Raw genomic sequence first — 27,875 nt, 5'->3', positions numbered from 1 at the left:
GCATTACAGATCTTGGCCTTGGTCAAGAGGGGTCAGTGAGCATTTGCAGCATTACCTCAAAGGAGCAAGTGCACAGATCAAACCCATCACATGCAGGTACTAAGGCAAGCCTGGCTAACTGATCCCAGGCAGCTAGCACACTCATGAGCCAATGTGCCATCTCAGCCCTCCACAGGGAGGAACAGTGCCAGAAAAGCACCTGTGCAGTCTGCAGCCCTCACAGTCAGCTCCCAGGCCAGGTGTTGCTCAGAACCCTACATCACGGATTTCTGATGAACAGTGGTTCAATACCAAGACTTCTACTCAAGAAGCATTAGTCTGCCTGCACCAGATTACTACTCCTCCCTCCAGATTCCCATGTTCTACTGACCTGTGGAAAACCCTGATGTTGAGCAAAGGGGTGTCAGATTTTTCCAGCAGTCTCCTGCAGACTGCTGGTCTCCATTCACCCTCAGGTTAATGCTCTTGCTTAAAGACAGACATTTGTCTTGGATTAATAAAGTAGGGATTACCTGTATGTAGAGACATCTAAGCTCCAAAGGATCCAACAACTCAGTAACATGACATGACAGTCAGCTGACGCTAAGTAACTCTTCAGAGTGTTATTGCTCTGCACAACAGAACTTCATGTAAGTTTATTTGAGAAGTATCTACACAGAAATACATTAAGTACATCAAAATAAGACTGCTTCACTTTATACTGAAGCAGCAAGACATTCTCCAGGAAGAGAGATTAATTTTACATATTTCCCTTCTTTCAGCTTTGCCTTATGGTTCAGTAAAGTTCACCTCCACAGCAAATGTCTCACTATAGACTTTCCATGTTTTAGACTTGTGAGGGTTATCCAGCTCATTCCTGGGAAGGTAGAGTCTGAAAGACAAAATTTGGTAGTGTATCTTACAGCCCAAGACATACATTTACTTTCAGCTAGCCAAGAGAACTTCAGGCTCAGCCCTGCAATATTAAATATAGCCCCAGATCTTGAATTCAGACAGACATCAGCCATGCCTGCACAGGGCTTTGGATCTGACATAGTCTGAGAAACACACACAATCAACCTGATGGGTTTGCGAGTTGGTTTTTTGTTGGGTTTTTTTTGTTTGTTTGTTTTTTTCCCCCCAGAGCCCTACAATGCAAGACTGTTAGAGTAAAATTAGTGTTACCTTCAGCTCAAGACCTCCTAATGGTTATGCAAGTGACAGGAATTTAATAACTGACCTTCCTAACGCCAAGGGTTTGATTCAGTACTCAGTCAAGCTCATTAGGCATGTTGTCCACTTCTAACGCTTACCAAATTCATGTCTAGTTATCACTTAACAGCACCTGCACATCAGCTATGGCTGAATTAGAGATACAGAGAAAGGAGCACTGCTTGAGCAGCTGTTTCACTTCTGATTAGACCTAGTCCACCTGAGGTCTACCAGAATTCTCTGGCCAGAAGTGGAGATAGTCTCCACTAAACTGTGTTTAAGAGAAGGTCTGGTGGGGCATCCTCCCTAGCCCTGCAGGAAACAAAGCACTTGGGCAAAACATTGAGATGGCACTGCTGCAGGGCTGTCAGACAGCAGACATACATTTCTCCTGCCACTGGTTTGGTCTAACTAGATGTCTGCACCTAGTCTGCAAGGTGCATTGCTGGCTCAGCATATTAAATTTAGAGTTATGAATACAGACTCACAGCTATCTCTCCACATGCTCTAATGGGATCAATTAAAAATTGTATCCTTACAACTATTGTTCTCTCCATGACTGGAATAGGATCTCATACATCAAGATCACTGTTCTTCTGTCTAAATCTGTCAAGTTTAGTAGACAGAAGACACAGATCTCGTGTCTCTGCATTTCTACATCACTCCCCTAGTGAGACAGACAAGTCCAACTTTTGCTGGCTGGAGCTCCACTGGGAGTTCTAGTTTCAACAAGAACTAACCACAGTAATGTCTGATTTTAACAAAAGCATGCATAGCAGTAAGTTAGAGCCTTTCTTTGGGATCCCAAGCATTGGTACCTCTAACTCTGGTCTTAATATTTGCCTGCTAAACCACTGAACAAGTTCCAGCCTCTCAGTCAGCCATGCTGTAGAGGATGGCAGAGTTGCCTTAGGTTTAAATAGTTAGCATTATCTTTTTGAATTCAAGTTCATTAACAATGCCTAGAGTGCCAAGGAAAGAGTCCAACGGATTAACTTGATTAAGATAAAGAGCTCGCATACGTTTAAAACACTTGGCACAGTGCAAGCAGGTGTGTGCCAACTGCCTGCTCACAAGTTACAACTGAGAGTCAGAGAGAAGCACCCACAAAGAAGCTAAGACAGGCTGATCAGCAAGCTATGTCAGCTTTCAGTACTATGTATGTGAACTTTCAGCTCTGTTCAAACACTGGAAGTTAGGATCTGAAGGCAGTTGCTATGATCACTTACCTGTTATTTTCAATAAAGGAAGTGTTGAACCAGAAGAAGAATGGGCAGTCATCATAGCCTTTGGGGAGAACCTAAAGACAAAGGCCTTGTTTAAGGACTTCATTTGACAGCATAACTCAATTTTTGCAGAGCAAGAGTACCCACCTGTCCCCAGTAGTTTGGTTTACAAAGCTACAGTGTCAGTCAGTACACTTGAAAAGCCCAATACCACACCCAGATCACTATTTTCACTGAAGTTATTTCAGGACTAGGTCACTCAGTACTAGGTCACATTAAGTAAGAGACCCATGTTAGAAGCAGCAGCTACTCAACTAAGATGTCTTAGTTGTACTGTGTGAACAGCTAGATGCCTCCCCTGCCTGCACAGACTGATGTAGCAATGTTTGCTGCATCACTCACTGCACAGGGGTGGAATAACAGCTGCTACAGCGGGGCCACACCACACAGCAGGAGTCACTGGGGAGGAAAACAGATTCTGCCCCACAAAGCACAGCCAGCCCAGCTGCAGTTTGCACTGCAGCCTCTCCTCACACTCAAGTGAAGGTCTTCATGCTGTTGTACTTACAGAATGTGATTCAAATCTGACTTTCACATCACCACTTATAACAGGGCTGTCTTCCAAGCCAATGACTACAGAATCACTTTCAGAATCAAAGAAGAGCTGGATAACAGAATAAAATATTACTTTTATGAAAAGTTACTGCAGAGAGACAAGGGACCAATTCATGACAATACCTAGCTACTCATTCATGGTATACAAATACAATAGCAGTGCTAGAATAATAGCCAACAATTTAAGCTGCTCAGGTCAGAGTGAGCTATTGCATTTATTTGATTTCTAGGGAAATATTTCACTATTTTACCACTACTTCTCCCGTGATTTAGCAAAGCTTAGCTTTTTCATTCTCTCAGAATTTACAGCGTCCATTTAGACAGTTTTATGTCCAGTATTCAACTTTTATAGGAAGACAGTTTTGACCTGCAAGTCAGCTTTCAGCTTCTGTGACTCAACTGGCACAATTTCATAGTACTCTCACCTTGCAGTTTCTTTGACTGGCACATACACATTCTAGTACAACTTGCTTCCTCACAATTATCTGCACCTTCATATCAGTTCCATTGCCTTTCCCAACTCCTAGGAAGAAGGGGTTGACATTATACCATAGTACATACATTAGCTGGAAATCCAAGTGCAATCCTGTTCTCTCCAGAATGCCTTGCTATATATTCTTCAGAGAACTCAAATCCTAAAGGTAGCTCAAGAATCAGAGGTTGAAAGCTGTACTTTGAAATAGCAGTGAATCCTACTAGTGGAACAGGAACAGAGTAATGTAGAGTCTAGTTCCACTGACTGAACAAGAACAGCAGTTTGAAGTCCCCTTGAACAAGTCATGCTGAACTTCCAGCCTTTTATCAAAGTTACCAGTGTATATGTACAGAAACAGGTATTCTCTAATGAGAAACATTAGTGGATCCAGCTTGACATGTGGAGTTAATCTCACTTGAAAAGTGATTCCCTTCCCAAAACAGAGCAGGTTGTATGTGAGCCACCATTTGACCAGACACCCAGGAAGTGACAGAACACATGGGGCAATTGCACTCCAAAATGCTCTTCATCATATTTTAACTGTGTCATTTGAATTCTCAAATCCCAGTAAGTCTACATTCCTATCATGGGTTTAGCAAGAGAGACAGTAGAGATCAGCCACCTGTACTAGGAAACCATTACCAGAGGAATGCCCAAATTCAAGAGTTCTTACCATGTATGGAGTGGATTTTGAGGTTTTTTATTTTGAGTTGCCTCTCTGGTGGGAGTTTCAAGTTATACTTGTTTTTCAGGATCTCATAATACCCAACATACCTACTCTGTAATGCAAAAAACCCAGACACATTATACAGTTTCTGTACCCCACACAGACTAATTCTAGGCAGAAGTAGGATTAAATAAATCTTCTCTGCCAAGTTCTTAGCTCTAAGTCCAAATCTAAGAAGAAAGTAGCCATTTGTTCTCCTTACCCTCCCAAGTTCAAACAATCCTCTAGGCAAACTCAACATCTACATTTTTAAGCAGTATTCAAACTTCACGTTCTGAGAATTCCATACTTTTTAGTTCAGCAAGAAGTGAGGAGCTTTTATATTGCAGCTTTTTAACAGGCAGAATGTTTAAATATACAAGATATTTCCATTTTTTCAGATGCTCATTCTGAAGGACAGCTGTACTTCCATTCTATTTTATACCAGCAACTAAAGTACCTCTGCCACCAGCTTCATCTCACACCTCTGAATCTCACCATACACAGTGAATCGAAGTGAGCAAAGCCCCAGACTGTGGTCTGAGGCAATAACTTGTTTTGTGTTTCCTTGTGAATGCAGTCTCTAGAGGATGCATTCCTCCACCGAGACACAGCAGTGCCATGGCCCTCCCCAGGCCAGGCTGCAGGCTTCAGTACATCCTTGATAAGCAGACCAACTGTCTTAGAGGATCATGCTCCTGTGAGGATGGGCAAACACTGCAGCAGGTTGCCCAGAGAGGTTGTGGAGTCTCCGTCTGTGGAGATATTCTAGACCTGACTGCACACAGCCCTAGGCAGCCTGCTCTAGCTCACCCTGCTTGAACAGTGGGGTTGGACTGAAAACTCTCCTAATCTCAACAATTCTGTTATCTTAGATACCATAATTCAGATTTGATTATATTACAACAGAGAAAGGCTTAAGGAATATGCTTGGACAAAGCAGAAGGGGGTGGATGATGCAGTGCAAGCCTACCAGCTGATAGTCTTCCAACACTTAAAGAAAGAGTACAGAAAGTTCAGGAGTTAAGCATTGGTAGGAACCTACATCTCTGAAACAAGGCAGAGGAGGTGGGGTAGCATAAGCACTCACAAGGCCAGTATTGGTTTGGCCACTGTTGCTGGACCTGCTCAAGCTTACCTGGGAAGGAGTTTCAACTCCTTGAAACTTGGTACTTGTGCTTCTATCAGTTCTTCTCTCCCCAAAGTAGTCCAAACTTTCCTACGTAGGAAAAAAGTTTCAAGGGTTAAGATACATTCATTCCACCATCATTCCCCTTCCTGAGAAGGGGATAGTAAACTGGAATTACACTGGTCAATTCTAATAAGAGAATGCAAGTGAAAATATGCAATATTTGTTTTGGTACCTTCTAACAGGAGGCTTTCAACTAGAATAAGAAAGTACTAATTAGGAAGTCTGATATATCAAGTCTGTCATCCATGAAAGAGTGCTAATAAAGCTCATTCAATGAGGAGAGCAATATGCTTTAAGCAATTGCTTTAGAACCATCTATATTCAAGCGGTCTGTGGCAGACCAAGCTGAACATTAGTTCAGGTCGTCACAAACCAAACTCAGAGTAAAACAAGGGATTAAATAGATATACACTCTGGCCAGAGTACCGTGAGTGACTTGGGCCTTCTGCAACCTAGCTCTCCAGACTGATATGCTAGACCTGGGATACTAGAGCAGCACATGCATCTGTCCTGGCCAGGACTTGCTGATCTTTCTCCCTTTCCCTAGAAGGGCTTCTTGCTGTAATGCCAGCAGTCAAGACAATTCTTGATCCCTCACACTACTTGGAGGAAGGTTGAAGAAAAAATTGCACTTAAATAGTGACACTGTCTTTAGTATAGCATGCTCAGAAGCCATCTACAGTTAAGAAAGTCGTTGCTCAAGATCCTAGGTCTATTATGCCTCCAAAAAAAAAAGTGCTTCAAAGTTGGTATCCTGTTAAATTCTATTTTCCCAGTTCTTCCTCATCAAGAATAGTCTTCATCAGAAAGAAGTTTACATAGTAGCAAGATTTGCAAGGACTTTTTTGTAAAAGAGGTTGTTCACAGTATCCTTTTTCCAGTACAGACTTTTTGCAGAGTATTAGTGCATTTCACCAATTAGGTAGGTTCTAAAGGGGCATTTTGAATACTAGAAGAATCAAATAAGAAACACTAGGTTTTTTACCTTTGCACTCTCAAACTGGTCACTGTCTATAAGCCAGGTACAGACCATTGTTCCAGTCCTGCCTGTATTAGAAGAGACAGGTTGAACTACAGGAGTTAAGGTGTTTGGGTTTATTTTTGTGAAGATGAAGTTATAACTTTTGAAATAGAAGACATAACAGGAGTAAGTGACACTAGAGTAGTTAAGTGCCTGTATTTCTGGGAAGAATGAGTTGAAGACAAGATACTGCAGTTTAACATGCTCCTTGAAAGCAGTCCCCACATGTCTTTGTAGTATTCCTAGAGATACTTAGGAAGCTGCATACTCTATTTAGCAGAGGATACAGTCAAGTACACACTGCTAGATTAGGTTATAGACTCGCACTTGCCTACAATCTAAGTCTCAAGACTTACTTCTCTGCTCCAACTTTTCCCCTCCAACCCTACTAAGACGACATCAAGACTGCTACCACAAAAACTCAAATACAGTCTCAGTTTTGAATTTAATATCTAAGAGGTCCAGTCACCCCTCCCTACACTTGTTCAAGCTAGTTTTGGCCTGCAGGTAGTTTCAGTGTTCAGTTCTGCAAAACCTTTTAAGCTATGGTTCCAAGCAGGGGAAAGAGCTGCCTTTGTGTTAAGTAACCACCTGGTTTAAGCCAAGTATTTGCAGTAGTAACAGCAGGCAGCTAAAGATGTGGCAGATGTTTGCAAGGAAATTTGGCTTATTTGCACAGTTACTATGCACTTCCAACAGCTCCCGCACTACTACAGGTTGTGGATAGCACCCACAGGTCAGCTCACATGCAGTAGCTTTGACTAGCCTGTCCCCATAAGACTACATTGCACTCTATGACTTAATACCTTATGTATTTTAATTTAAGACCCAGCAGTACCTACAACATTCCAGCTTCCACTGCAAGAAATTGAAAAGCTTGAGGTATATTACAGTGCAGGATATTCAGTGTGGGTGACTGGCTGCCAGGGAGCCAAAGCAGCAGCTTAACACTTTTGACAGTAGCAGTTTTAGTACCTCCCTATCCCCGGCCTCCCCTGGGGGACTGCTGTCAGGACAGCTGGAAGTTACTGAAGACCATTTTAATCTAAGATGACATTGGTTCTTAAGAGAGCAGATCTGGGCTATTGAGAAATGGGGTTGTGTAATACTAAACACACAGCACTATACTGTTGCTAATCATCACGCTGTCTGCGGAATTTGTGACGTTACACTCTAAACCCATCTCATGCTATGACTTAAGGCCATACTAACATCAAAGAAGGCATGATAAGAATAGCGTGATTTGTAGCATACACAGACTACTACACGAGTCGTCCTACCTTTGCCTCCTTTACAGTGAATTGCTATGATGTTCTTTTCATCTTGACTCATCCATTCACGGACACTGGCAGTGAATTTCAGCATGTCCCTAGATAAGAGGGAAGATAGTTCTATGTGGGCATTTGCTTTGATCCACTATCACGATGTATGTATTTCTTGACAAGACTCACTGTAGCGCTGGGACATTGTGGTCATCAATAAAGATCCTTTCCACCCTGTAGTGGAAGTACTTGGGGTCATAGCCTTTTTCACCTACAAGGAAAGATCTGGTGTTATGACAGTAAAGGGAATAGACTTGCAACAAGTGGCTTGTGACACACAACTGCTGGTCTGAGTATATACTAGTTTTTAAAGTACAGTAGTAAAAATAGACAGATCAAAGTAGAAAAACTATGAGGTAATTTGGCTAAAACCATGCTTGCTTAACTTCTAGTTTCACACTTCTCACTTAAGTGAGAATTCACCTCCAGGCCCAGATGGCCATTCCTTTCCATACAAGTTATTTAGGGATCTGAAAGTTAATGTTCTGATGTACTGTCAGGGTCAGCCACAGCAACATGCAGCTACAAAGTGGTAAGGAGCTGCTAAATATCACACTCCTCATCTGTGACCCCTCACCTATCCCTCCACTACCTAGAGCACAGTTTTACTTTTTCAGGACTTCAGTATCAATGCTTCTGTATTATATCTTGTCTGCTTCCAGCTCTGATGCTCTACTATGGAAGCAGAAACCAACAGGACAGTTATTCCTAAAGTGTTTTTCATTGTTTTAGGCATTTCTAAACAGAAGAGCCTTTAACTATTCATTCACCTCTCTTCTCAGCCTTCATTAGAAAAAACCTCCAACATCACCCCAAGTTTCAGCCCAGGTTTAGTTTTCCACTTCTTTAGTAAGAGTTTTGGAACATTTAAGCAATTATTCAGCATGAGCAAGGGAGTCTAAACTGCAAGGCATCCAAGTATCTTCTTTGCAAACTTTGGTACAATACATTAGATGCTCAAAGTCAATAGCCACATTCAGGACGGAAGGTAGTCAGAGACAGCTGTGCACTTTTGACAGACTAAATTCTTGGAGATCTGGTATTGCCACCAGCATACCTTGAAGACATGTTTTTCTGTTTAGCAGTATTTCAATACAGTCACCAGCTAAACATACTTACTGCAGAGATTGTAGACTTTATAGTGGTCTGCATGTTTGGTGTCCAAAAATCTTGCAACTTCCTAAAGCAATAGCAAGATACAAGTTCAGAGTAGTTGGTGCTCTACTCCTTATTTCCACTACCACCTCATCCCCCATCCCCAAGCAGGGTCAGTGACTGCTGTTCATCAACAGCCCTGGGACAGCAAGCCTTCCCAGGCCAATAGCTCAGGTTCTTGTCTGGAATAAAAGTTCTACTGCAACTATCTTCCCTGCCCTACATATGTTTCCACAATATCAGGCAGCATAGCTCTAAAGGGCATTAATGCAGACCTTTTAAACATCTTTATTTAGACAAATATACAGTTCTTGCTTGTACTATTACTATTCTGGCACAGAACTGACTTGGTTCTCTGAAGCATTCCCAAGAAACGGGAGCATCAGAGCACCAGTTTGTACACAGTGCCAGATACATCCCACTAGGCTTAGCTAAGAGACTACAACACAAGTGGTGCAGCACAGTGGAGACCACCATTTAGTCATTCCAACCAGCCAAGACAGTAAGACTAGGACTGACCTGACAATCTAGTCCACAGGCAGATTAGTGGGAGCCTAGAAGTAAAACAGCATTCAGAAATACTGAACTTGATAAATGACAGATTTTTACCTCAATTGGGTTCCTGTAGAAAGACTGCTTCCCAGAAGATGGAAATGACATTGCAATAATGCGATCTGTGGAAAAGAGAACAATCAGAAATAACAGGGGGAACCCTCCCCACATGTAGGAACTACGTGATTGAGAGCAATATCATTATGAAACAGCTTGTTTCTACCCTAATTATAAGAACCACCTACCCATTTCTGAGAGCTTTTCTTCTGCATTTAGTATAGCTAGAGTAGGAGAATAAAGCTTCCTGAAGCATCAGCTACCATTAAGTGTCAGTCTCTACAGAATTGCAGACAAAAATACTATGAGTTAGTCAACAGTGTCTCAGCTCTGGCTCCCTAGGCCTCAGGAGAATTTCCATCATAACATACAGAATGTACAACCTCTCTCCCAGAGGTTCCCACTTGAGAACAAGTGTCAGAGTCAGGAATCCATATTTCAAAATGCCACAGAAAAGGAGTAGGCCTGCTTTGAGTTCAGACTAAAGTTTCATTAGTCTAAAACATTGCCTGTATTTCACGTCAAGCACTTAACTAAATAACTAGTGTTAGCAGGATGTAACATGCAGCAAAGTATCATTTGCTTCTACACACCAGTAACATAAGTGAGATCCAGATCAAAGCCATCTTTCATATAACGCCTTTTGTTTTCAGAGACCTGCCAAAAGAAGTGTAGAGTTAGTCTTCCAAAGGAATGCCAAAGATCAACAAGAGTTGCCTGTTACTAGGAAAAACCAACCATCTAGACTCTGAACTTCAGTCATGAGTAGCAAAGCCTCGTTTTGCTATAGCAAAGTTCACAGCATTAGCCAAGAATAACATTTATTGTGTTAGATTTTAGGTAGAAGCTCCATACAGAAATTTTACCCTGAAGCATCAAAGTTTATTCTAGTGGAAAGAACACTGCAGATTCTTTGCAGACTACAGCATGAATCTGTCATTGCTGTTTGAGTGGCTGGGGGCAGAGGGAAGGAAGTAGTTAAGGGCAGCATAACCAAGACTGCTTATTCCTGAGCAAGAGGACATACTTGAAGCTTCGAGTACCAGTTTAGTGCCCCTGATGAAAAAAAGAAGAAGCATTTACAATGGATAGGGCTTCAACAGCTAGGTTGTTTTGCTTTCACCTGGAATAAGCACCAGAAGCATTAACATTCCTATCCTCCCCCATGTGAGGGAAAGCAGCCTATGTACCACACAAACTAGAAATTATCAATTGAGACACATGGTGGTGTTGCAATCACTTTGATACGCTGGCCTTCCAGGTCAAGTTACTGCTTACTTAAGCAAAGTTAAGAATTATTAGCTATACTGAAGTTGGAGGCAAAACTCCAGTACCCTGTCAGGGACAGATAGACATGCTGCTTGGGCAATATTACCAGTTGCAGACCAACAGGCTGTGGGCAGTCTTGCTACTCACTATTGATGGTAGCCTGGAGAGAGAGCTGGAAACAGTAATAGTAGCCTAGATATATGAAGAGGCCAACTTACCATTCTCCTGGTCACCACTTCAAGTTGCTTCTTCTGTGAAGCCAGGCGAAATATTCTTATTAAGATGATAATTCTCAGAACTCGGAGGAGAGTCACCATTCTAGATGAGAGTCAGATTCACCATGAAAGAAAATGAACACAATTAAACTTAGATGCAAAGCTCAAAGGTATTTAAAAAGCTGTTTCAGAGACAGTTTAAACCTTTGTTTCATATCCTAAACTAGGACTTTTCGGCTGATTTTGGAGAAAGAATACTATGCTTGAAGAATACCATGGTTTTATTGAGGTTTTTTTTTTTTCAGAAGTACATGTTCTGAAAAGCTAATGGAACTAGGAAACCTGCTACCTGCTCAAACAGACTTTCACAGGCCCAGCAAGCAACAACACTACCTATGTTATCAAGCCCAAATTCTTGTTCCTTGAAGCTTGTTCTCAAGTATACATTTAAGTGCAAGTAGTCACCTGAAAAATAGCTGAAAAGAGAAGTTAGACAGGCTATATACATCATGCCTTGATTAAGAAACCTGAGAACAGATCAGTATAAACCCTGTGTTTAATCATTCAGCAACCTGAGCAGATGATTTGGTTTGAGGAACTTTGAACTGCTGTTGAACTTTGAAGCACGCAAGATGCTTATGTGAGTGGTTCTACTGGAACAACTGAACAGGGGCAGCTGCTTTTACATACCCTTAGGGACTAGGGCAAACTAACAATCATTCCTTAAGGACATATGTGAGCATATACTTTTAAGGAGCACATGCACGTATTTCAGGTCCTGATACGCTTAAGTAAAAACCTTGGTGAATACCTACAGTAAGGGGATACCTACAGTAAGGGGGACAAATATTATGGAAACATTAACCCATGACCTGCAGTTGAAGCCAGTCTGCTCTCCACTGATGTAGAGCTTAGTCATCTGTGGACTGCCACCAAAATTTCACTTGTCACATATACACTCTCATCCACAAAATGCTGCTCAGATTCTAATTATTCTGAGATTTACCAGGTGCTTTAAGACTGCCATCTGCTTCTTGAGGAAGGTCTATGACAAAAGAAAAGTGATAAACCCCAGGTAAGCTACTGGGAATTAGTTGGATTGTGCAGACACTACTGGAATGTTAGGCAGGAAGACCATCTCATCTCAAGATCTGTGATTTGGCCAAGTCTGAGGTATCATCTAGTACCAGGTAGTATAATTTTGTTAAGGGTGCTTCAGTCCGCTTCTGACCAAGAGAAGCCTTACAGAGGGCCTTAAGGATTGTATGGGTGAGATGGTAGGTCCCAGGTCAGTACCTTCTGAGAGCATCAGTGTGATCTCCTTTTTATGTGACCCAAAAACCTATTCTAAATCCCCACCAGCTTCAGCAAGTCAGAATACAAGGCACTTGCACACACCAATCTACAACAAGATGGGTCAGTGCAGGATCAAGCCTACTACTAACATAGCCTAGTAAAGATAGCAGTGCAGATTACCCTGTCACAGTGCCATTTCTCCTGCCTGTAAATGGATGCTGCCATAAGATGAAAGCTGCTTTAGAAAAATGTGGCCAGAGAGATGGGAAGTAATTATTAAATTCCATTTAATGTTTAAAAAGACCTAGAAGGAAACAGCCTTTTATGATTCCGAGGCTGCAAAAGCTATTCCTTTGGCAGTTCTACTTTTTGAAACCTGAGTTTAGCTGGCATTTGAAGAGATGACTAGTAATTCCAGATGTTTGTCCAACTCTGGATTCTTCAATAACTAGACTTTGAGTTGGTTGTTTCTAGAAGAATGTTTACCCCCGTGTACCCAGTAGCCAGTTGAATTGTGAGGGTGATTTTTTTTTTTTTTTAAAAAAAACAAGCTCAACTTCTTTCCCTGGCTGATGCAAGCAAGTTTCACTAATTCAAACCTAGTGCAGATAAAATAATCTTAGTTGTAGTTCTGTCTCCATCAAGAATGGATTCCTCTCACAGGTTATCATCTGATCAAGCTACAGAAATCAGATGGAAATATGACTTTAATTTATGCACATGAACAGCATGTTTCCCCTCCCCAAGGCATGGCTGAAAAATCCAACACATGTTACCATGGGGCTTTTGGGACAGCAAGGTGGAGGAAACAAGACAACGTGGCAGCTCTTTCTATTTCAAGATCCATTAGACAGAGATCCTCCCTCAGCTGTCTGTTCCATTTGCTATTATAATCCAACTCTTCTTTCTGACCTTCAGACTCTTCTCTCTATCAGGGCTGCTGCACACCTTCTGTCCAAAAAATGCTTGAGTTACAGCATCTGATGGCCTCACTATTCACTTTTAATTACCCCAAGTGATATGTTTAGATCATCTCTGCCTTCGAGACAGGGACAGTCTATAGCATAACTGTAGACCAAAGTTAGGTGTCTCTATCCTTCATTAGTCTGTACCATGAAATACTATCACTGCCATATTCATGATCTAGTATGCACACATCTAGCTTAGAGGTGCCCAAGAAAATTCTTGAAAGACTATCAAGAAAAGAGATCACATTTAACAGCTGCCATACCATTCTTACCTCGGTATCTGATCTGCTGCGGCAAGGTCTGAGAAGGAGTACGTCATGTTAATTAACAGGGTCCCCACCACTATGAATGCATCCAAAATATTCAGTTTGGACTGGAAATAGTTCTTGAAGCTGAAACAAAGGAGAGTTTTAGACAGATGTCCATAGGGATAGCAAAGACTGAAATACATCTTCAGGAAAAGAATCACCTATACAGAGCTACTGCTAGAGACAAGCTCTCCTGAAGTAGTTCTTAACACTAAGCACTGAAGTCTCACTAAGAAAGTAATCTTACACCTGGCCTACACAGGTAAGTCACAGCAAAGCTGTTTCCAGCAAATGCAGTTTCCAAGTGCTCACTTTACAGATTGTTCTATAGAAGGGTAACAGCCAATGTACACAGCCAAGATGTGGCCGTTGTCTATGACCAGGGAATTAGCCTACAGGGCATCCATGTTCATTGTCCAAGCCCAAAGTATTACATCCTTACTAGCTTGAGGACTTGCCACACTGACTTAATTTTTGTCAGTGTCTTACTTACCCTTCAACAAACACCCTCAGGAGAACATCGATGAGAAAGAAGAGTGCTATTGCCAGGGAAACGCCTTCAAGAATCTCTCTAACTCCCTTCTTCTCACTGATAGCCAGATCCACAATCACAACTACAATATCCACAATGATAAGTACAACTCCAAATACTCTGCCAAAAGAAAAATACAAGTCAACTTGAGACATATGAATGACTTGCTGACATTGACTGAAGAGCACAAGCCCAGATTTGTTTTCAGCTCTTCCAGCGAGAGTGTGTTCTCTTACATACAGATTGAGGCCTGTTTGTATAAGCAGCTGAAGGATTCAAATTACATTTTTTAAGTGATCTGCACAGAATATGTCATCCATGTGGAACTGTATATCTACCACAGACTCAGCTGTAGTTATTAACCTATAATTCCACTGGTACCTAGAAGTGATACAAACCTGAATGCTTTAAGGCACACAAGTGTCAGTGCTGTCTTTTGGCTTACTCACCTTCCTTCCCACTCACAACTTGGTGTAGCCCCTTAAAAATAGCTTTCTTTAATGGGTTACCTTGCTCCAGCACCTAGAGTACATACAACTGACCAACTAGTTGTTCAAAGGCTGCCACAGCCTGGAGTAAGCCATTAAAGAGCTTTTATCCAAGTCAACAGCATTTACAGTTCTGACTTTCAGGTCTCCTTGAACAATGTAGTCATATCTGTTTAAGACTTCTTTCTCAATCAAAGTACTTTTCTCAAGTCACACTTTCTGGGGGTGATAGGCAATTCAGTACTTTCCAGACAGAGCAGGCTGGAGTCACTGCTGTTCAAGGAACTCTCCAAGTTCTCACACCAGAAATGAGGACCATTTCTACCCTGACCATATCATTACAATCATGACCTTTTACCTGAATCCAAATGACATCACAAACGGAGAAATTCTTCTCTTAATTGCACTGCAAGAGAAGAGAACGGCCATCAAGACAAGTGACATTTTGTTACTGGTATTAGCCACAAGAGCACTGTTGCATTCTTTTGGGTTTAGAATTCTGTATAGTAGCAATTTCTTGAAGAGGAGATTATTTGGTTGCATTCATGAAGTATATAGGTTAAGACAGTACTTGAAAGCAATGCTTTTACCACTCATTAGAAAAAGCATTCACCAGCTACAGACCCTAGAAGTACAGCAGTATGTACTTATGCACAACACTATTCAGTGTTACAATTCCAGTGACACGAGAAATTTGGCTTAATGCCCAGTTATAGGCTTTAAGAAGCAGGCTTATATAATAGCTATTGGTCAATAGGGAAATTAAAGCATAAACATCTCTTAAGGTATCTTGTTCAAGATACTACACCTATTGTATCGGAAGATAATTTTTTTTTCCCCAGGCCTGGAAAAAGCTGCACTTGTTAATAGCTCCACTACTGCTTCTGTGCTCTTGGAACAGATGAAGAAAAATCCCTCTTCTGCCTTTAAAAGGAAAAATTGGTTTGGCTTTCAGATTGAAGACTCAAGTGCCTTTTAAGAAAATGAGTTACTGAAGCTAAATTCTTCCAATTGTGAGAGTTATCTCCAGCCCTAGCAGGGTTCCAGCTCCAGTTACAGAAGATTATTTGTTGCCTCTTTGGTATGCTTTAAGCCTTCTGGTTTAAAGCTAGGCCTTTGTTTAACTATCTCACTAGTTGAAAGTCTCTTTAGGCTACACCAAGAACTAAGGTAGAAGCAACTATCTGCAAGCCCCAAGTTCTGACAGTCTGAAAAAAGACTGCCAGTCTGTTAAGTAATCTTGGGATTACTTAACTACTGTAAGCACTGAGTTTTTTCTTAGAGACTTGAAAGAAAACACCTTCTCCAAGTATATCACTAACAATAGGACCTAACAAAAGCTCCGAGATACTGACAAAAAGTACTGGTAGATTCCTTTTGTATTGTTCGCATACCTACCCTATGTTTCCCGTTATATACAGTTACTACACTTCCCCTCCCCAACACCATTAGAGATACCACTGTTACAGGAAGTCTTTGTCAGCTCAATAATGCATATTGCACCCCAGTGATCCTGTCTGAGCTACTTGTTTCCTCTAGGGTAACTTGAGCATTGCATTTCACTTGGTGCATATCCTTAACACCTCAATAACTCAGTTTAAGACAAAGCTAGATATCTCTGAAGTGATTAGGAAGCCTACTGAATTAACCTACACTTCTTATTAGGCTCATACTTCAAACTAAGAAGCAATGTCTAACCAACAAACATCTGCATCCTTAAGCAGGAAGGAGCTACTTAGATTGTAGAACCCACTTTTCCCATGGAAGTTAAGAATGTAATAACAGGTCTTGTCTCGAAGGCAGCCTAGCATATAAGAGGTTCTCCTTGCATTTGAGTGTCTAATGTCTAAGGAAACACTGCAATAATTACACTAACAGTTTGTTGGTCTGTGTCTTTGCCCAGTCAATCCTACAATGCAAATGTAGTAGGCACACCAAGACTTCAGCTTCCACAGTCTAAGGACAAATACCTTTATTAGGTGCACTAAAGACTGAAATGTATGCACACCACTCCAATTTGGCCTGCCAACATCTTAAATCAGTTGAAGAGAACATGGCATATTTGTTCACATACTTAGCTGAAAGCCTTCATGAAATGCATTTGTAAATGCCAACTTCTGAATTCTAGAAAGACATGTTGTCGCATAGAAGAACTGAGATAACAGGCTTAATCTTTCTGTTCTTGAGCTGCAGGAACAGAGACACAAGTTTATTTACTTGTCACTGGCTTGAATAAGTACACTAGTCGAGTTAGTAATCTGGTGACAAGAGCAGAGCTAAACACTGTTAGAAAATAACTATTTCAAGAATGAAGTTAATCACTAGCAAGTTCAGAAAATTTAGTCTTGATGAGGGCATGATGCTTATCATTTGCCCCAGATACTCATTCACCTCATTTTCTTACCAGCATTTGTTCTTCTGTGCTCTCCCAAACTCACTGCTTTGGGAAAGTTTAATCAATGCAGTTTGCATACACATTCTCCATAATATGATGGACTTCTAACCCGAGAACAAGCTACACTTTCATCTCTAGAGACATAAAGCTTCCTGAACTTACTTGTCTTTATTATGTGCTAGAACAAATGTCAATATCAAGTGATTTACTGAGCTTATCTCTACTTCAGCAGGCCATCCGCCTTCTTATTTTGGCCCAAAAGTTTCCACCTATTGGGGCGAGCAAGGCATTTAGTGTAACATTAGCTTACTTGAAACAGCTGTCTGGTTCATTATCCTCATCACGACCATCATCAATCTTCACTGTGGGCTCTTCTGCTGTTGGAGAGCTGGCAAAGGAATAACACAAGTCACATACTGTTCAAAGATGTGACTTTGTATAAAGATGTCAACTTTATACATTGCTACCCTTGATTGCCCCAGAGAAAAGAATATTAACTGTCAGCTGAGCAGTGAGCAGCAGCCTGGGCCAGAGCACAGGCACAGTACCAGAGAAAGACAGACTTCACATACATTGGCAGAGCAGAACCCCTTGGCTTGTAGCGACCTAGTTCCCATTAGCAATCCAACTCTCAGAAGTTTCTCTTTTGGGGGAGGAAGGGAACAGATGTGTTCAACAGTCAGATAAAGAGCTTTGAAGCAGGGCATCCAAGAGTCTGCTGAGGACTTAACAGTCCAGTCCAGACTCTGGAAGTGCTGGAAACATGTATATGCAAAATTGCTTCAGAGAGTCCAGGTGACATTAAAGCTATTACAGTAAACCACTTGTTCAGAGAATTAATGTTTTCACCAGGAAAAGCCACAGCACAGAGATGTTTTTGTGCAGAGCAGGATACGAGACCGGAAACTGGAAGACCAGAGCAGCAGCAGCTGAGCTAGTGCTAGAACAGCATTTTTTGGGGGTAGTGGCTGCTTGCCATAATTTCCTTAAAAGGGTCTCTTTAGATCAAGTTTTTGTTCAGCCACCTGAGAAGCTCTGAAGGCCACATGACTTCAGAGAACATAAAGGATAACATCCAAAGCCAGGGGTTTCTAATTCAGCCTTCTCCACAGAAATACTGTACTGCATAATAGCACAGCCACAGTGTTGCTGTGGGTCTGCCTCTGGCATCATTGCTTCTTGGGCAGGAGCAGCTACATATGCATATTCAATATTGAGGCAATTTAGCATGTTTGAAGCATTAGTGTAGCAACTCAGAGGATCCAAGTATTCTTCATCCTCCACAACAGACCCATGCGCCAGCACTGCTTCTGCAGTGTGGGCTAACCCCCTTTTAAGCAACAAGATAAATGATACATTTCCTACAGTGTCAGCAACAACCAGTACGTTCACCACCTGCACTCAGTATCAGGCTGAAGAGAGGAATGATTTCCCCTCCTGCAACAATTTTGTTATTTAAAGCTAATTTTCCAGCTCCAGTATCTCCAGACACCGGTAACTGCAACTTTGTTCCCAGAACTGAAGCAAAGCTCTAGTGATGTATGGCCATTCAACTTTGCTTCGCAGCTATTCTTATGGGATATTCACTTGGGAGTTTCCACTTAATGTACAGCTGAAATGGTTCACTTATTAAAGCAGGTTGCTGCTGCTACAGCAGTTTTGTTGCTCGCCACTTGCTTATACTTGTAGACACATGAAGGTTACCAAATGCCACCTTCTTATCCTCTATTGTGATTAAAATAAGCCAAAATAAGAACGAGCAACAGTTGTGTTTTGGGTTAGGAAGCCAATCTTTAGCACAAAAAGAAAACAGCAGTCAAGTCTGAGTACATTATTTCCACTGTGCTCTCACACAAAAATTCAGTTCTAGATAATGCTTTCCTCAGAGGGAGTTTTGTTTTCCTCTACATCTACTTGTTGTCCAAGCTGGAACAAGGTCTCTGCCACAGCTACTACATCTAGTCTTTGACTGCTGGGGTAGAAGAGAAGAAAATGAGGATAGGCTAGGACAACCCATTTCCTCCCCCCACACTCTGAACTTCAGACTTGAGGCTTTTAAGGAGAGCAGAGCAAGAGCATCTTCTTCTACAGGAGAGCTTGACAGTGCTTCTGGAGGCTAGAAGAGAGCTGACTTTACTGCCACGAGCTTATTATACCAGAGCTGGGTACTCTGTACGTCTCAGCTAGTTCTTAAGTGCTTGTTAGAAGCCAATCACAACAGCACATTTCTCTCAGAGATATCGTACCTCACAGACAACAGCATTTTAGGAGGGGGGGGGGGGGGGAATACAAAGACTGTACGCTGTGTAAGCTTCAAGCACTCCATCATTATTCTCTTCGTTAGATTTAAAGCACTAAGACGCTCTAGACAGGGGACTGACTCACACAGCACACTTCAACCCCAGACCCGCACCCTGGTGCGGTTCGTTCCACTCACCTGGACGCTCCTGTCAGCTCTGCCCCTTGTTCATACTTCACGGTTGTCATTTTGCCTGGTGTGGCTCTGCTGGTCTTAGGAGAAGCACACCGAGTTAAAGAGGTATCAGTACGAGAAACGGCGAATACCAGCGTCCTACAGCAGCAGCCTCACACGTTACCAGCAGACATTTTCGACTAGTGTCGTGTGTCCGTCCCCCCCCCCCCCCCAGCTGACAAAGCACAATCTTCACCTATGAGGCTAACGAGAGTCAGCGCCATGAAGGGTTTTTTTTGCCCACCCCTAACGTGCCACAGCGACAATCCCTCCGAAACAGCACCTTCACCTCACGACGAAGCACCTTCCCCCGCTCCAAAGCCAGGGAGCGCAGCCGAGCCCCAGCCGGCACCTCCGGGCGGGACGAGGCCCCAGCGAGCCGGGGCTGCGGACCCCGGCGAGCGGCCCCACGGGCTGCGGCTCCACGGGGAGCGGCCCCACGCCGGCTCCTCCGCTCCCTTCCACCACACGCAGCCTGCGGCCCCGACCCCCCGGGCAGCTCTCTCCCCTCTCCCGCCGCCGCCGCCGCCGCCGCCCTCACCTCAGCGCGGCCGCCCACCCCCGGCGCTCCGCGGCCTCAGCGGAAAGCGGCGTTAAACTTCCTGAGGGCCGCTCTCCCGCCTCCCCTCACCCCGCCCCGGCCCGCAGAGACCCGCTGAGGCGAGGCCGAGCCGCGGAGCACGAACACACCTCAGCTGCCCCGGCCCCGGGGCCGCGGCTAAATGAGCCGGCGGCGCCGCACGGCTGCACCTGGGCCGGGGCCGGCCCGGGCGGGACGGGACCGCCCGCTGCCATGGCGACGGGCCCCGCCGCCGCCGCTTCCCGGCACCGGCGGCCCGGCACCTCGCCCTTAGCGGCGGGCGGCGGGCCCGGGCGCCTCGGGGGGACCGCCCGCCCTCTGGCCGAGCCTGGGGCCGTGCGGGGTTTGTAAACTGCGCGGCCGCGCTCCGTTTGCAAACGCGCTCCCCGCGGCACGGCGGGTTTCGGCGGCTGCGGTGGCGAGAGGCGGGCCGCGGGCGGCCGGCCGGCCGGGCGGTGCCGGCCGCTGCCTCGGCGCAGCACGGGGTTTGTGCCGGGCCGTGGAGCGCTGAGCGAGACGGAGAACGAGCTGTCGCTCGGTGACTGTCTCTCCGTAACTTCACGTACCGAGGACTGGCGTTCGTCGAGGATTACGGCTGTCGGAGGCTGGTGCTTGGGAGTGGTGGGCAAGAAGGAGCCGCGGGCAATCACAAAACTTAATTGAATGTTTGATGAATTTACGGTCTTGTTGAGAAGGCACAAGCAGAGGCCTTGCTCGAATAGACAGGGCCGGAAAAGATAAGAACTCCTGCCTTTGGTCTCGTCCTTGTACATAACTTAGCTTAAACTGGCCATGTGGTTTTACAACGCTGAAGAAAACTTAGGTAATAAGAGCACTAAGAGGTATCAAAACCTGTAAAGGACCACACTGCGCAGAATCACCTGAGGAGGGTCAGGTGGCGGACAAGTGAGGAAGACTATGGGAGACCACCTGAGGACCCCTGAAGACCACCAGAGACCTTCAGTGCGCCTGCCTGAAGGACACCAGCACATGCCAATAGCTTCCCGGAAAAATAATGAATACGTATAACATTTGTCGGAAATCTGGTGAATATGTACGTGGAACACGTACCTAACCTGCACTGTGGGGCCCGACACGAAAGGTGGAGCGACCCGCCGGGCACCCAGCGCTGCCAATGAAGAATTCCTACTTAATGGTTAATCAAGCCGTGGCGAGCGTTTCTTTGAGCCAGTCGCTTTCTCCGCAGGGCCGGAGGCTGCGGGCGGAGCGCGGCGTGTCACCGCTGCCCTGCGGAGTCTCCACGCGTTCCCCGCCGCGGGTGGAGGAGGAGCGGCCCCCGAGCCCCGGCCGGCGCCGGGCTGCGGGCTCTCTGCGGGGCGGTGGGCAGCAGAGGGAGCTCAAAGGCAGCGTTTGGGGGCTGCTCCGGGGCTGCGGCAGCTCGGCCGGGGGTGGATGCGGGGAGCCGGCGGCAGGAGCTCCGCGGGTGCCCCTGGCCCCGAAGAGACAGGGTCTGCGAGGCGGGTGCTGAGGAGGGGGAGCATTTCTGGGCAGCAGACGGCGGGGAAGGTCTCCCTTTCAAGTCCGTCGTGTCTATAAATACACGGGTAAGCAGCTAGTACAGACGGCGGTAGCAGGTAACGAGCTAACGGTGTCTGGTGTATCCCCATAATTACGTGTTCGAGAAGCAGCTAAACGTGGATGGGAGCTAAGCTGGAGGATGAGACGAAACAGCCGGTTAATTTGCTCTTGGTTCTGGAGAAAAGTTCACATGTGCAGGCTTGCTCCCGTGGACCATGTGGGTATCCTGTGAGTTACGCTCAGCAGGAGCTTATGCCTGTGGAGCACCTTCACGGGGAGGACCACGTCGGAGGAGAGTGAAGAAATACAGAAGTCCGGTTTGCCCTGTCCTGGGCTCTGAAAGCACCGAGGTGTGAAGGCAGTTTGGGTACTGAAGTGGACTTTTCACAGAACAACCTGTAACAGCCAGTCAAAGGAGGGTCCGGAGGCGGGAGGCTTCCAGTTTGGCACTCGGGCTGAATGAATGCCAGGGCCGTGAATGACCCAGCTCGCTAGAGGCTGCAGATGCACTGAAAAAAGGAAAAAATGGTCCTTCCCATTTTTCATCAAATAGGTGGACGCCGCATTGCCAGTGATAACACTAACCGTTCCTTTCAATGTTGCTAATCTTGCAGCAGTGGTGATGCCTTGGATTTGCCAGCTCTCACGCGTCATCATGAGTTTCCTGGTGGTTGATCTATTTTCTTAAAACCTTAGCTCCTGGACTCAGATGAATAAAATAAAACCACCATCTTTCTTTTTTATTAATAAAATTAAATTTCTAGCTCTCAGCTGGTGGAGAAACATGTGGGAACAAGATCCAAGGGTCATAAAGATAAAAGTAAAAAGGAAGCATTGAAAATATTCTGGTTTTTTGAATTCAAGACTCGTAAATCACTTTCATTATATTTTGCTGGTTAACTCATGATGCTGACATTTTAAAACCCTTCAGAATCCATTTCTGATCCCTTGATGATTATTCATCAGGGTAGAATAGCCGAATTGTCAACAAAATGCAGAAAAGATCGAAATGTTCGGTAAATAATCCAGTTACAGACTGGGTAGAGAGCAGGATGAAGTATGCATATCTCAGAGGGGTGATGACATACTTTACATTCCAAAAATAACAGAGAGGGTGGTAAACAGAATCTCTTAACTTGGCAGATTTTAAAATCGGTAGGTATGGCTCATTTATATCTGATACTCTTAAGAGAGATGGCCAAGAAAAATAATTTCATTTTTATTAAGTCTTGGGATAGCAGAAATATGGAGATATGTGGGGGGAAAAAAATCAATCCTCTGCCAATATTAAAATCAGGTAGATCAGATGACCTGATGGTGATAGATCTGTCAGCTTGGCTTTGCTCCCAGGCAAAATGAGAGCAGAGTAGACAGAGGTTTCAACAAATAAAATATTAAAGAAGCTTAGTGATAATAATAATTAATGCCAATCAACATGGGTTTAGGGAAAATAATTCCTGTCACACTAATTTATATTTCTGAAACAAGATTGCAAGTTTTACTGATAGAAGTATTTTGTTGCTTCTGTAAGCAACAGTCTGGCTGGAAAATCACTGTGATTAAAAAGGTAGAAGAATATAAACTCAGTCTGGTTCACATTGGTGAAAACCCAGCACACTAGTCTTAAAATAACTAAAAGGGGAACCATCCTTAAGCAATTCCTTTCCAGAGAGGTTCTGCAGGGATTGGGTGTTGGCTTACACTGTTCAATGTTGTGGTGTGGTGTTTTGTTTTAAACCATGCCCCAGATAAACTCCCTAGTGATGAAGTTCGCAGCTGACGCAGAGGTTGGAAAAGTGGTCGGATAGAAGAGCGGCTGCTTAGCACTGAGTAAATTGTAACATCTGGTAAGTTCAGATGAGCGAGTAACATGCTTTTCCATACATCTGCTGTCAATCTCAGAACAAAGGACTTCAGGACGGTGCTTTTCAGCCCTTGATACCTGAAGGACCACGCAACATCTTTAAAAGAAATCCTTGGTCTACTTACAGTCCCACTAGCTGTCACTGCAGGGCACCTGCCACCTGCATGGCATATGTGTGCACATGTCCAAAAGCTTGCAAGCATTTCTGGACTAACTTCTCATGTGCTGCGATTCACAGTCATCCTGACTGCAGGGAGTAATGCCATGGCATTACTTGGAGCGTCAGACTTGGAGCGTCACTGACTGTATTATGAAAACAGGGAACTGAAAAATCCTGCCGCAGTGGTAGGGAATAGCCAGCCACAGGTGACTGTGGCATGTGGCTCTGTGGCAAAAGGAATAACAAGATCCTTGGATCCACAAAAAGGAAAGATGTTGGCTTGGAAATACTGCTTGAGCTCTTTACTTGGCTCCTGTGTACTCTCAGTCTCCAGCCCTGGTAACCACAACTCCAGAAGAAAGAGGGAAGAGCCGTGATCTGGGTAGAAGGCTGTGCAATGCACCTCATCACACCTGGGTCGAGGAGCTCAAAGCTGTCTGTCTTCTGAAAGAAAAGATAAGGGGTGACTTAATCACTGTCAGTCAGGGCTGGATCTGGAAAAAAGTCTAGGTGCCCAAAAAGGGGTGTAAGGAGACTTAAAGCTTCAAAACTGAGATCTAGAAGGGTACTTGTTCAGCAGCTGCCTAACCCTAGAGGCAATTAAATTGGTTGGGCATCTCTCTGTTGGGCTGCAGAGACACCCCCCCCCCCCCAGAACCTGCCGTTCTGCTCCTGTGCATGCCCCGGACTGTCCTGGCCACGTAACTCTGCCGCTTGCCCCTGCCTAGGGTGGCTCAGGATCCCAAATCTAGGCAGAGGAGTACTGCAGTGCCCGGAGCCCCCTCAACAAGCCCAGTGAGACCAGCTCCACCACACCCTGCCGCACACCACCCACAGCTCTTCTCACCTCTGCGTAGCTCTGCATCAAACAACCCTGAACGAAATCACCCCAGAGCAGAACTTGTTCTTGCCCTCCCTCCCTCCCCGTGCCAGCCCAGTGCCCTACCCACCAGTGCTCTTCCCTCGGGATGTGCTTTGTGCCGCGGCGCCCAGCCTTGCCCGGGACAAGCTCCGTGCAACCCCTCGCTCCGTGACCCCGCTGGCTTTCCCCCGGCACGTACGCCTGCAGCCGAAGTAGCTAACGGGGGTTTGGGTTCCCGGCCGGGGCCAGGCACGCAGCTCGTGCGTACTTGGACTTCGCCTTAAGCAGGGAAAAAGACGTTTGGCAGCAGAGGGCTCTTCCCCTTTGCAGAGTAAGGCATCAGGAGATTAAAAGGCTGCAGGATGAGACTTGGCAGATTCAGACTCGGGGCAAAAACCAATAATAATTAACAATGTGGGTGATTAAGCAGTGGAAGAGCATGCTATGGTCTGTGGCTGGTTCTTCAGCACTGAATATTTTACACCAAAATGTCTTTTTCTCAAAGAGATGCTCCAGCGAATTAGGTCAGGGGAGTTCTCTGACCTGAGGTAGGTAGAAGATCACGCAGATAATCCACATACTCCCTCTGGCCTTGTGACTAATTCCCTTTGGTACAGCTATTCCTGATCTAAGTGAGATTGCTCGGACCTGTGCTTGCCCTCAGGAACTTACAAACTAATTATGTTTGTTGTGTCAACCCATTAGATACTCACAGGCTGCGTGCAGACTCATTAGTTAGACTGAATTATGTCTTTGCTCTTTGAAGGTTATCAAAACATTCGGATCTAGTGTATTTCATGGTCTGCCACCATTACTCCTTCTTTGTACGCAGATTTCTGTGGTTACTCCTTGCTAACAAACCACAGACTTTTAATGCGCATGTGCTGGTTTCGGTTATTTCGTAGATTGAAACTGTGGTGGCTGATGTCATGCCGATCTTTCCAATTTATCTTGCTTTTGATGAAGCACTTTATTGTTAGATTTAAACAAAAAAAATAAATATTTGTTTCAGACCTCGCACATTGACTTTGTTTTAAACCTGGCAGCCCAGATTCCTACAGAAGTTGTGTAGTAGCTCAGACACGGAGAGCCTGCAGGGCCCTGGTACCTCCCCACCTGCAGCGCCTGCGAAGGAGCCTGCTCCGTGCTCTCTCCCTGCGAGCAGGGCGTTCATGGCAGGTGGGACCTGATAGAGAAGTATAAAAGTAATGGCAAATGCATAAAGCACCTGGATTCGGTGCAAATGAGCTGTTTTGGTTGGAGCTGGCTCCGGACTACTCCGAATTTTCCTAGGGCATAGGTAGGCAGTCAGACTCCTGCTGCGAAAACCTCAGGTCTCTGCACCGCCTCTGGAGTGTGAAGCAGTCCGCCTCATTTCTTCCCTTCCCCCTTTAAGAACAGACGAAGGACGGGGAACTTGTCTTGGGAGAGTTTGGAGATGCCACCACGGTCTTCCAGCTGCAGCGACGTTCCCTTGGGCCCTGCAGGGGTGAATGTCTGTCAGGTGTCATCTTCATGTCTTCATCCCGAGCCGTTCTTTCTGGGGGAGCCCAGCACCCCCTGACTGCAGCAGTATCAAGAGCTGCCCCAGAGCCGCTCTCTTCACCCACGTTTATCCGCCGCTTTGCATTCCTCCTGTGCATTTAATGCGTGAATAATAGTTTTTTATGAGTGTTATTCAGCACCTACATACTTTTGCTGGAAGGAGGGTGGAGGAGAGCAGGGTGGGGAGGTTTTTAGTTAATGCAACTGTTATTATTTGCTGACAAGATCACTGAGTATCTTAAGAAGAGGGAATTTGATCTCCTTCCAAGTAACTAAACAGGAATTTGTACTGCAGAATATGTGTGAAGCACGTGTATTCCAGGGAAAAAAAAAAAGAAGAGCATTTACAGTCGCGTTGCCTAGGGACTTCAACATCTGTGAGGAAACAACATCAGTGATCGCACCGTGTCCACGTTCCTTATGATGACTTGATTACTTTAGCTCTGGGCCAGTGGAGCAGTACATGAAAACACCCTCCCGCGAGACCCACCTCACATGAGCTCAACCTCATGGCAACCCCTCTCTCGTGCTTCAGATATTCCTAAAGCTTCATCTAGCCTGGGAAAACAAGCTCATCGTGAAGCAGGTGTGCCGGAAACACGTTCCAGCTGAGCGGGTTTTTCACACGCAGGCATCGGTGAGGCTAACACTGGTGGAGTCGTCGAGAGAGCAGGAGAGTGCTCCAGAGGTCTTGGCTCTGGGAGGCGTTTGGGGGGTCCCTGCAGAAGGGTTGGAGTTTGAGTCCTGCTCCTGCGAAGTTGCAGTCACGGAGCGTACAGGCGTGGGTCCCACCGGGACGGCAGCTCCACCGCTCCCACCCGCACCGGGACCAGCAGGACCCGCAGACGCGGGGCCCGATGCTCCCTGGCCGTACGGTCCTGCGTAGGGCGGCGGGGGCTGGCCGTGCTGCCCACACCGTGACTCCGACGCTGCCGGCACAGACCCGGGCCCGTCGCCAATCCCACCGGGACCGGGAGGTGCTCTTGGGCTCAGGAGGATGCTGGCCGTCTGGGCAAGAGCATAAACCGGTGCGCAGCATCTCAAGCGATGGCTGGCTGGCTCCTGTTGAGAAAGAGATACGGCTGTGGCTGAAGGCCCCCGGGGACAGCGTGCAGCCCCCCTGTGCTCAGGTGCGCGGTACCCAAGCACCCTGCTGTCAGCTGCAGCTGCTGACCAGAGGGATGGAAGAAAGGGCCGAGTACCCGCCGAGGAGGAGAGGAGACGTTTCACTCCTCTAATTTCACAGCTGCCAAAACCAGCCTAAAACTGGGAGTAGAGAACAAGTGAGAAGCCAAGCGCTGTTTACATAATCCTTTGGCAGCGAAATGGGTCAGGGTTCTTGCGGGAGAAGAGGAATGCAGGTTTTAGGAAATAAACAGCATCGCGGCACTTGGTGATAGCTGCACAGTCCTGCTTTCCTGGAGAGTAACACGGAAGTTTACTGTAGGCTTATGTGCCTTGTCTTTTTGTTCCCCATGGAACATTCCTGCTGTTTTCTTTAAAATAACCTGTAAATCCTTGGCCATAATGCAAAGGGAGGCACCCATCTGTTTGTTTGGGTTTTTTTTTTTCTCTCTTCCACAAATGTCCTTGTTTGTGTTAACTAGCAAATCTAATCATCCAGCTCAGAGGAGAGTTACACAACTGCAAGCCTCCTGAGATTTCAGTCGAACAGCAAATCTTGCTTAATACCCCCGTGCTTGTTTCTTGCTTCAGATTTGCAGCTCCTTTGGCGTTACAGCTGTGCTGTGCTTTTACATATAAACCAGATTAAACAGCAAAAGGAATGTTGAACGGAAAAGCTGTGTTATTTCCACCTTGTAGGACTTACTGAAATGAGCCTGGCTGTATTAAACATGAGATAAAACT

General features: G+C 45.2%; 1 protein-coding gene across 1 annotated transcript; it reads right to left on the bottom strand.

Annotated features, from left to right (window-relative positions):
* Positions 1–694: 694 nt before the first annotated feature.
* Positions 695–20,021, bottom strand: LOC126045160 (phosphatidylinositol 3,4,5-trisphosphate 3-phosphatase TPTE2-like). Its single transcript, XM_049815870.1, has 19 exons — positions 19,998–20,021; positions 19,421–19,494; positions 17,294–17,371; positions 14,947–14,994; positions 14,062–14,220; positions 13,533–13,652; positions 11,000–11,099; positions 10,106–10,169; positions 9,513–9,577; positions 8,868–8,928; positions 7,878–7,959; positions 7,707–7,795; positions 6,391–6,452; positions 5,352–5,432; positions 4,181–4,286; positions 3,458–3,555; positions 2,986–3,081; positions 2,421–2,491; positions 695–871 (listed from the first exon to the last, which is right to left on the bottom strand). The coding sequence occupies exons 2-19, from the start codon at positions 19,468–19,470 to the stop codon at positions 769–771; spliced, it is 1,533 nt and encodes a 510-aa protein (XP_049671827.1). The 5' UTR covers positions 19,471–19,494; positions 19,998–20,021; the 3' UTR covers positions 695–768.
* Between the last annotated feature and the right edge of the window lie 7,854 nt (positions 20,022–27,875).

The sequence above is a fragment of the Accipiter gentilis genome, chromosome 13 (assembly GCF_929443795.1).
Source record: "Accipiter gentilis chromosome 13, bAccGen1.1, whole genome shotgun sequence".
NCBI lineage: Eukaryota > Metazoa > Chordata > Aves > Accipitriformes > Accipitridae > Astur > Astur gentilis.
The sequence above is the reverse complement of the archived record's forward strand: the minus strand, read 5'-3'. Positions and strand labels throughout refer to the sequence as shown.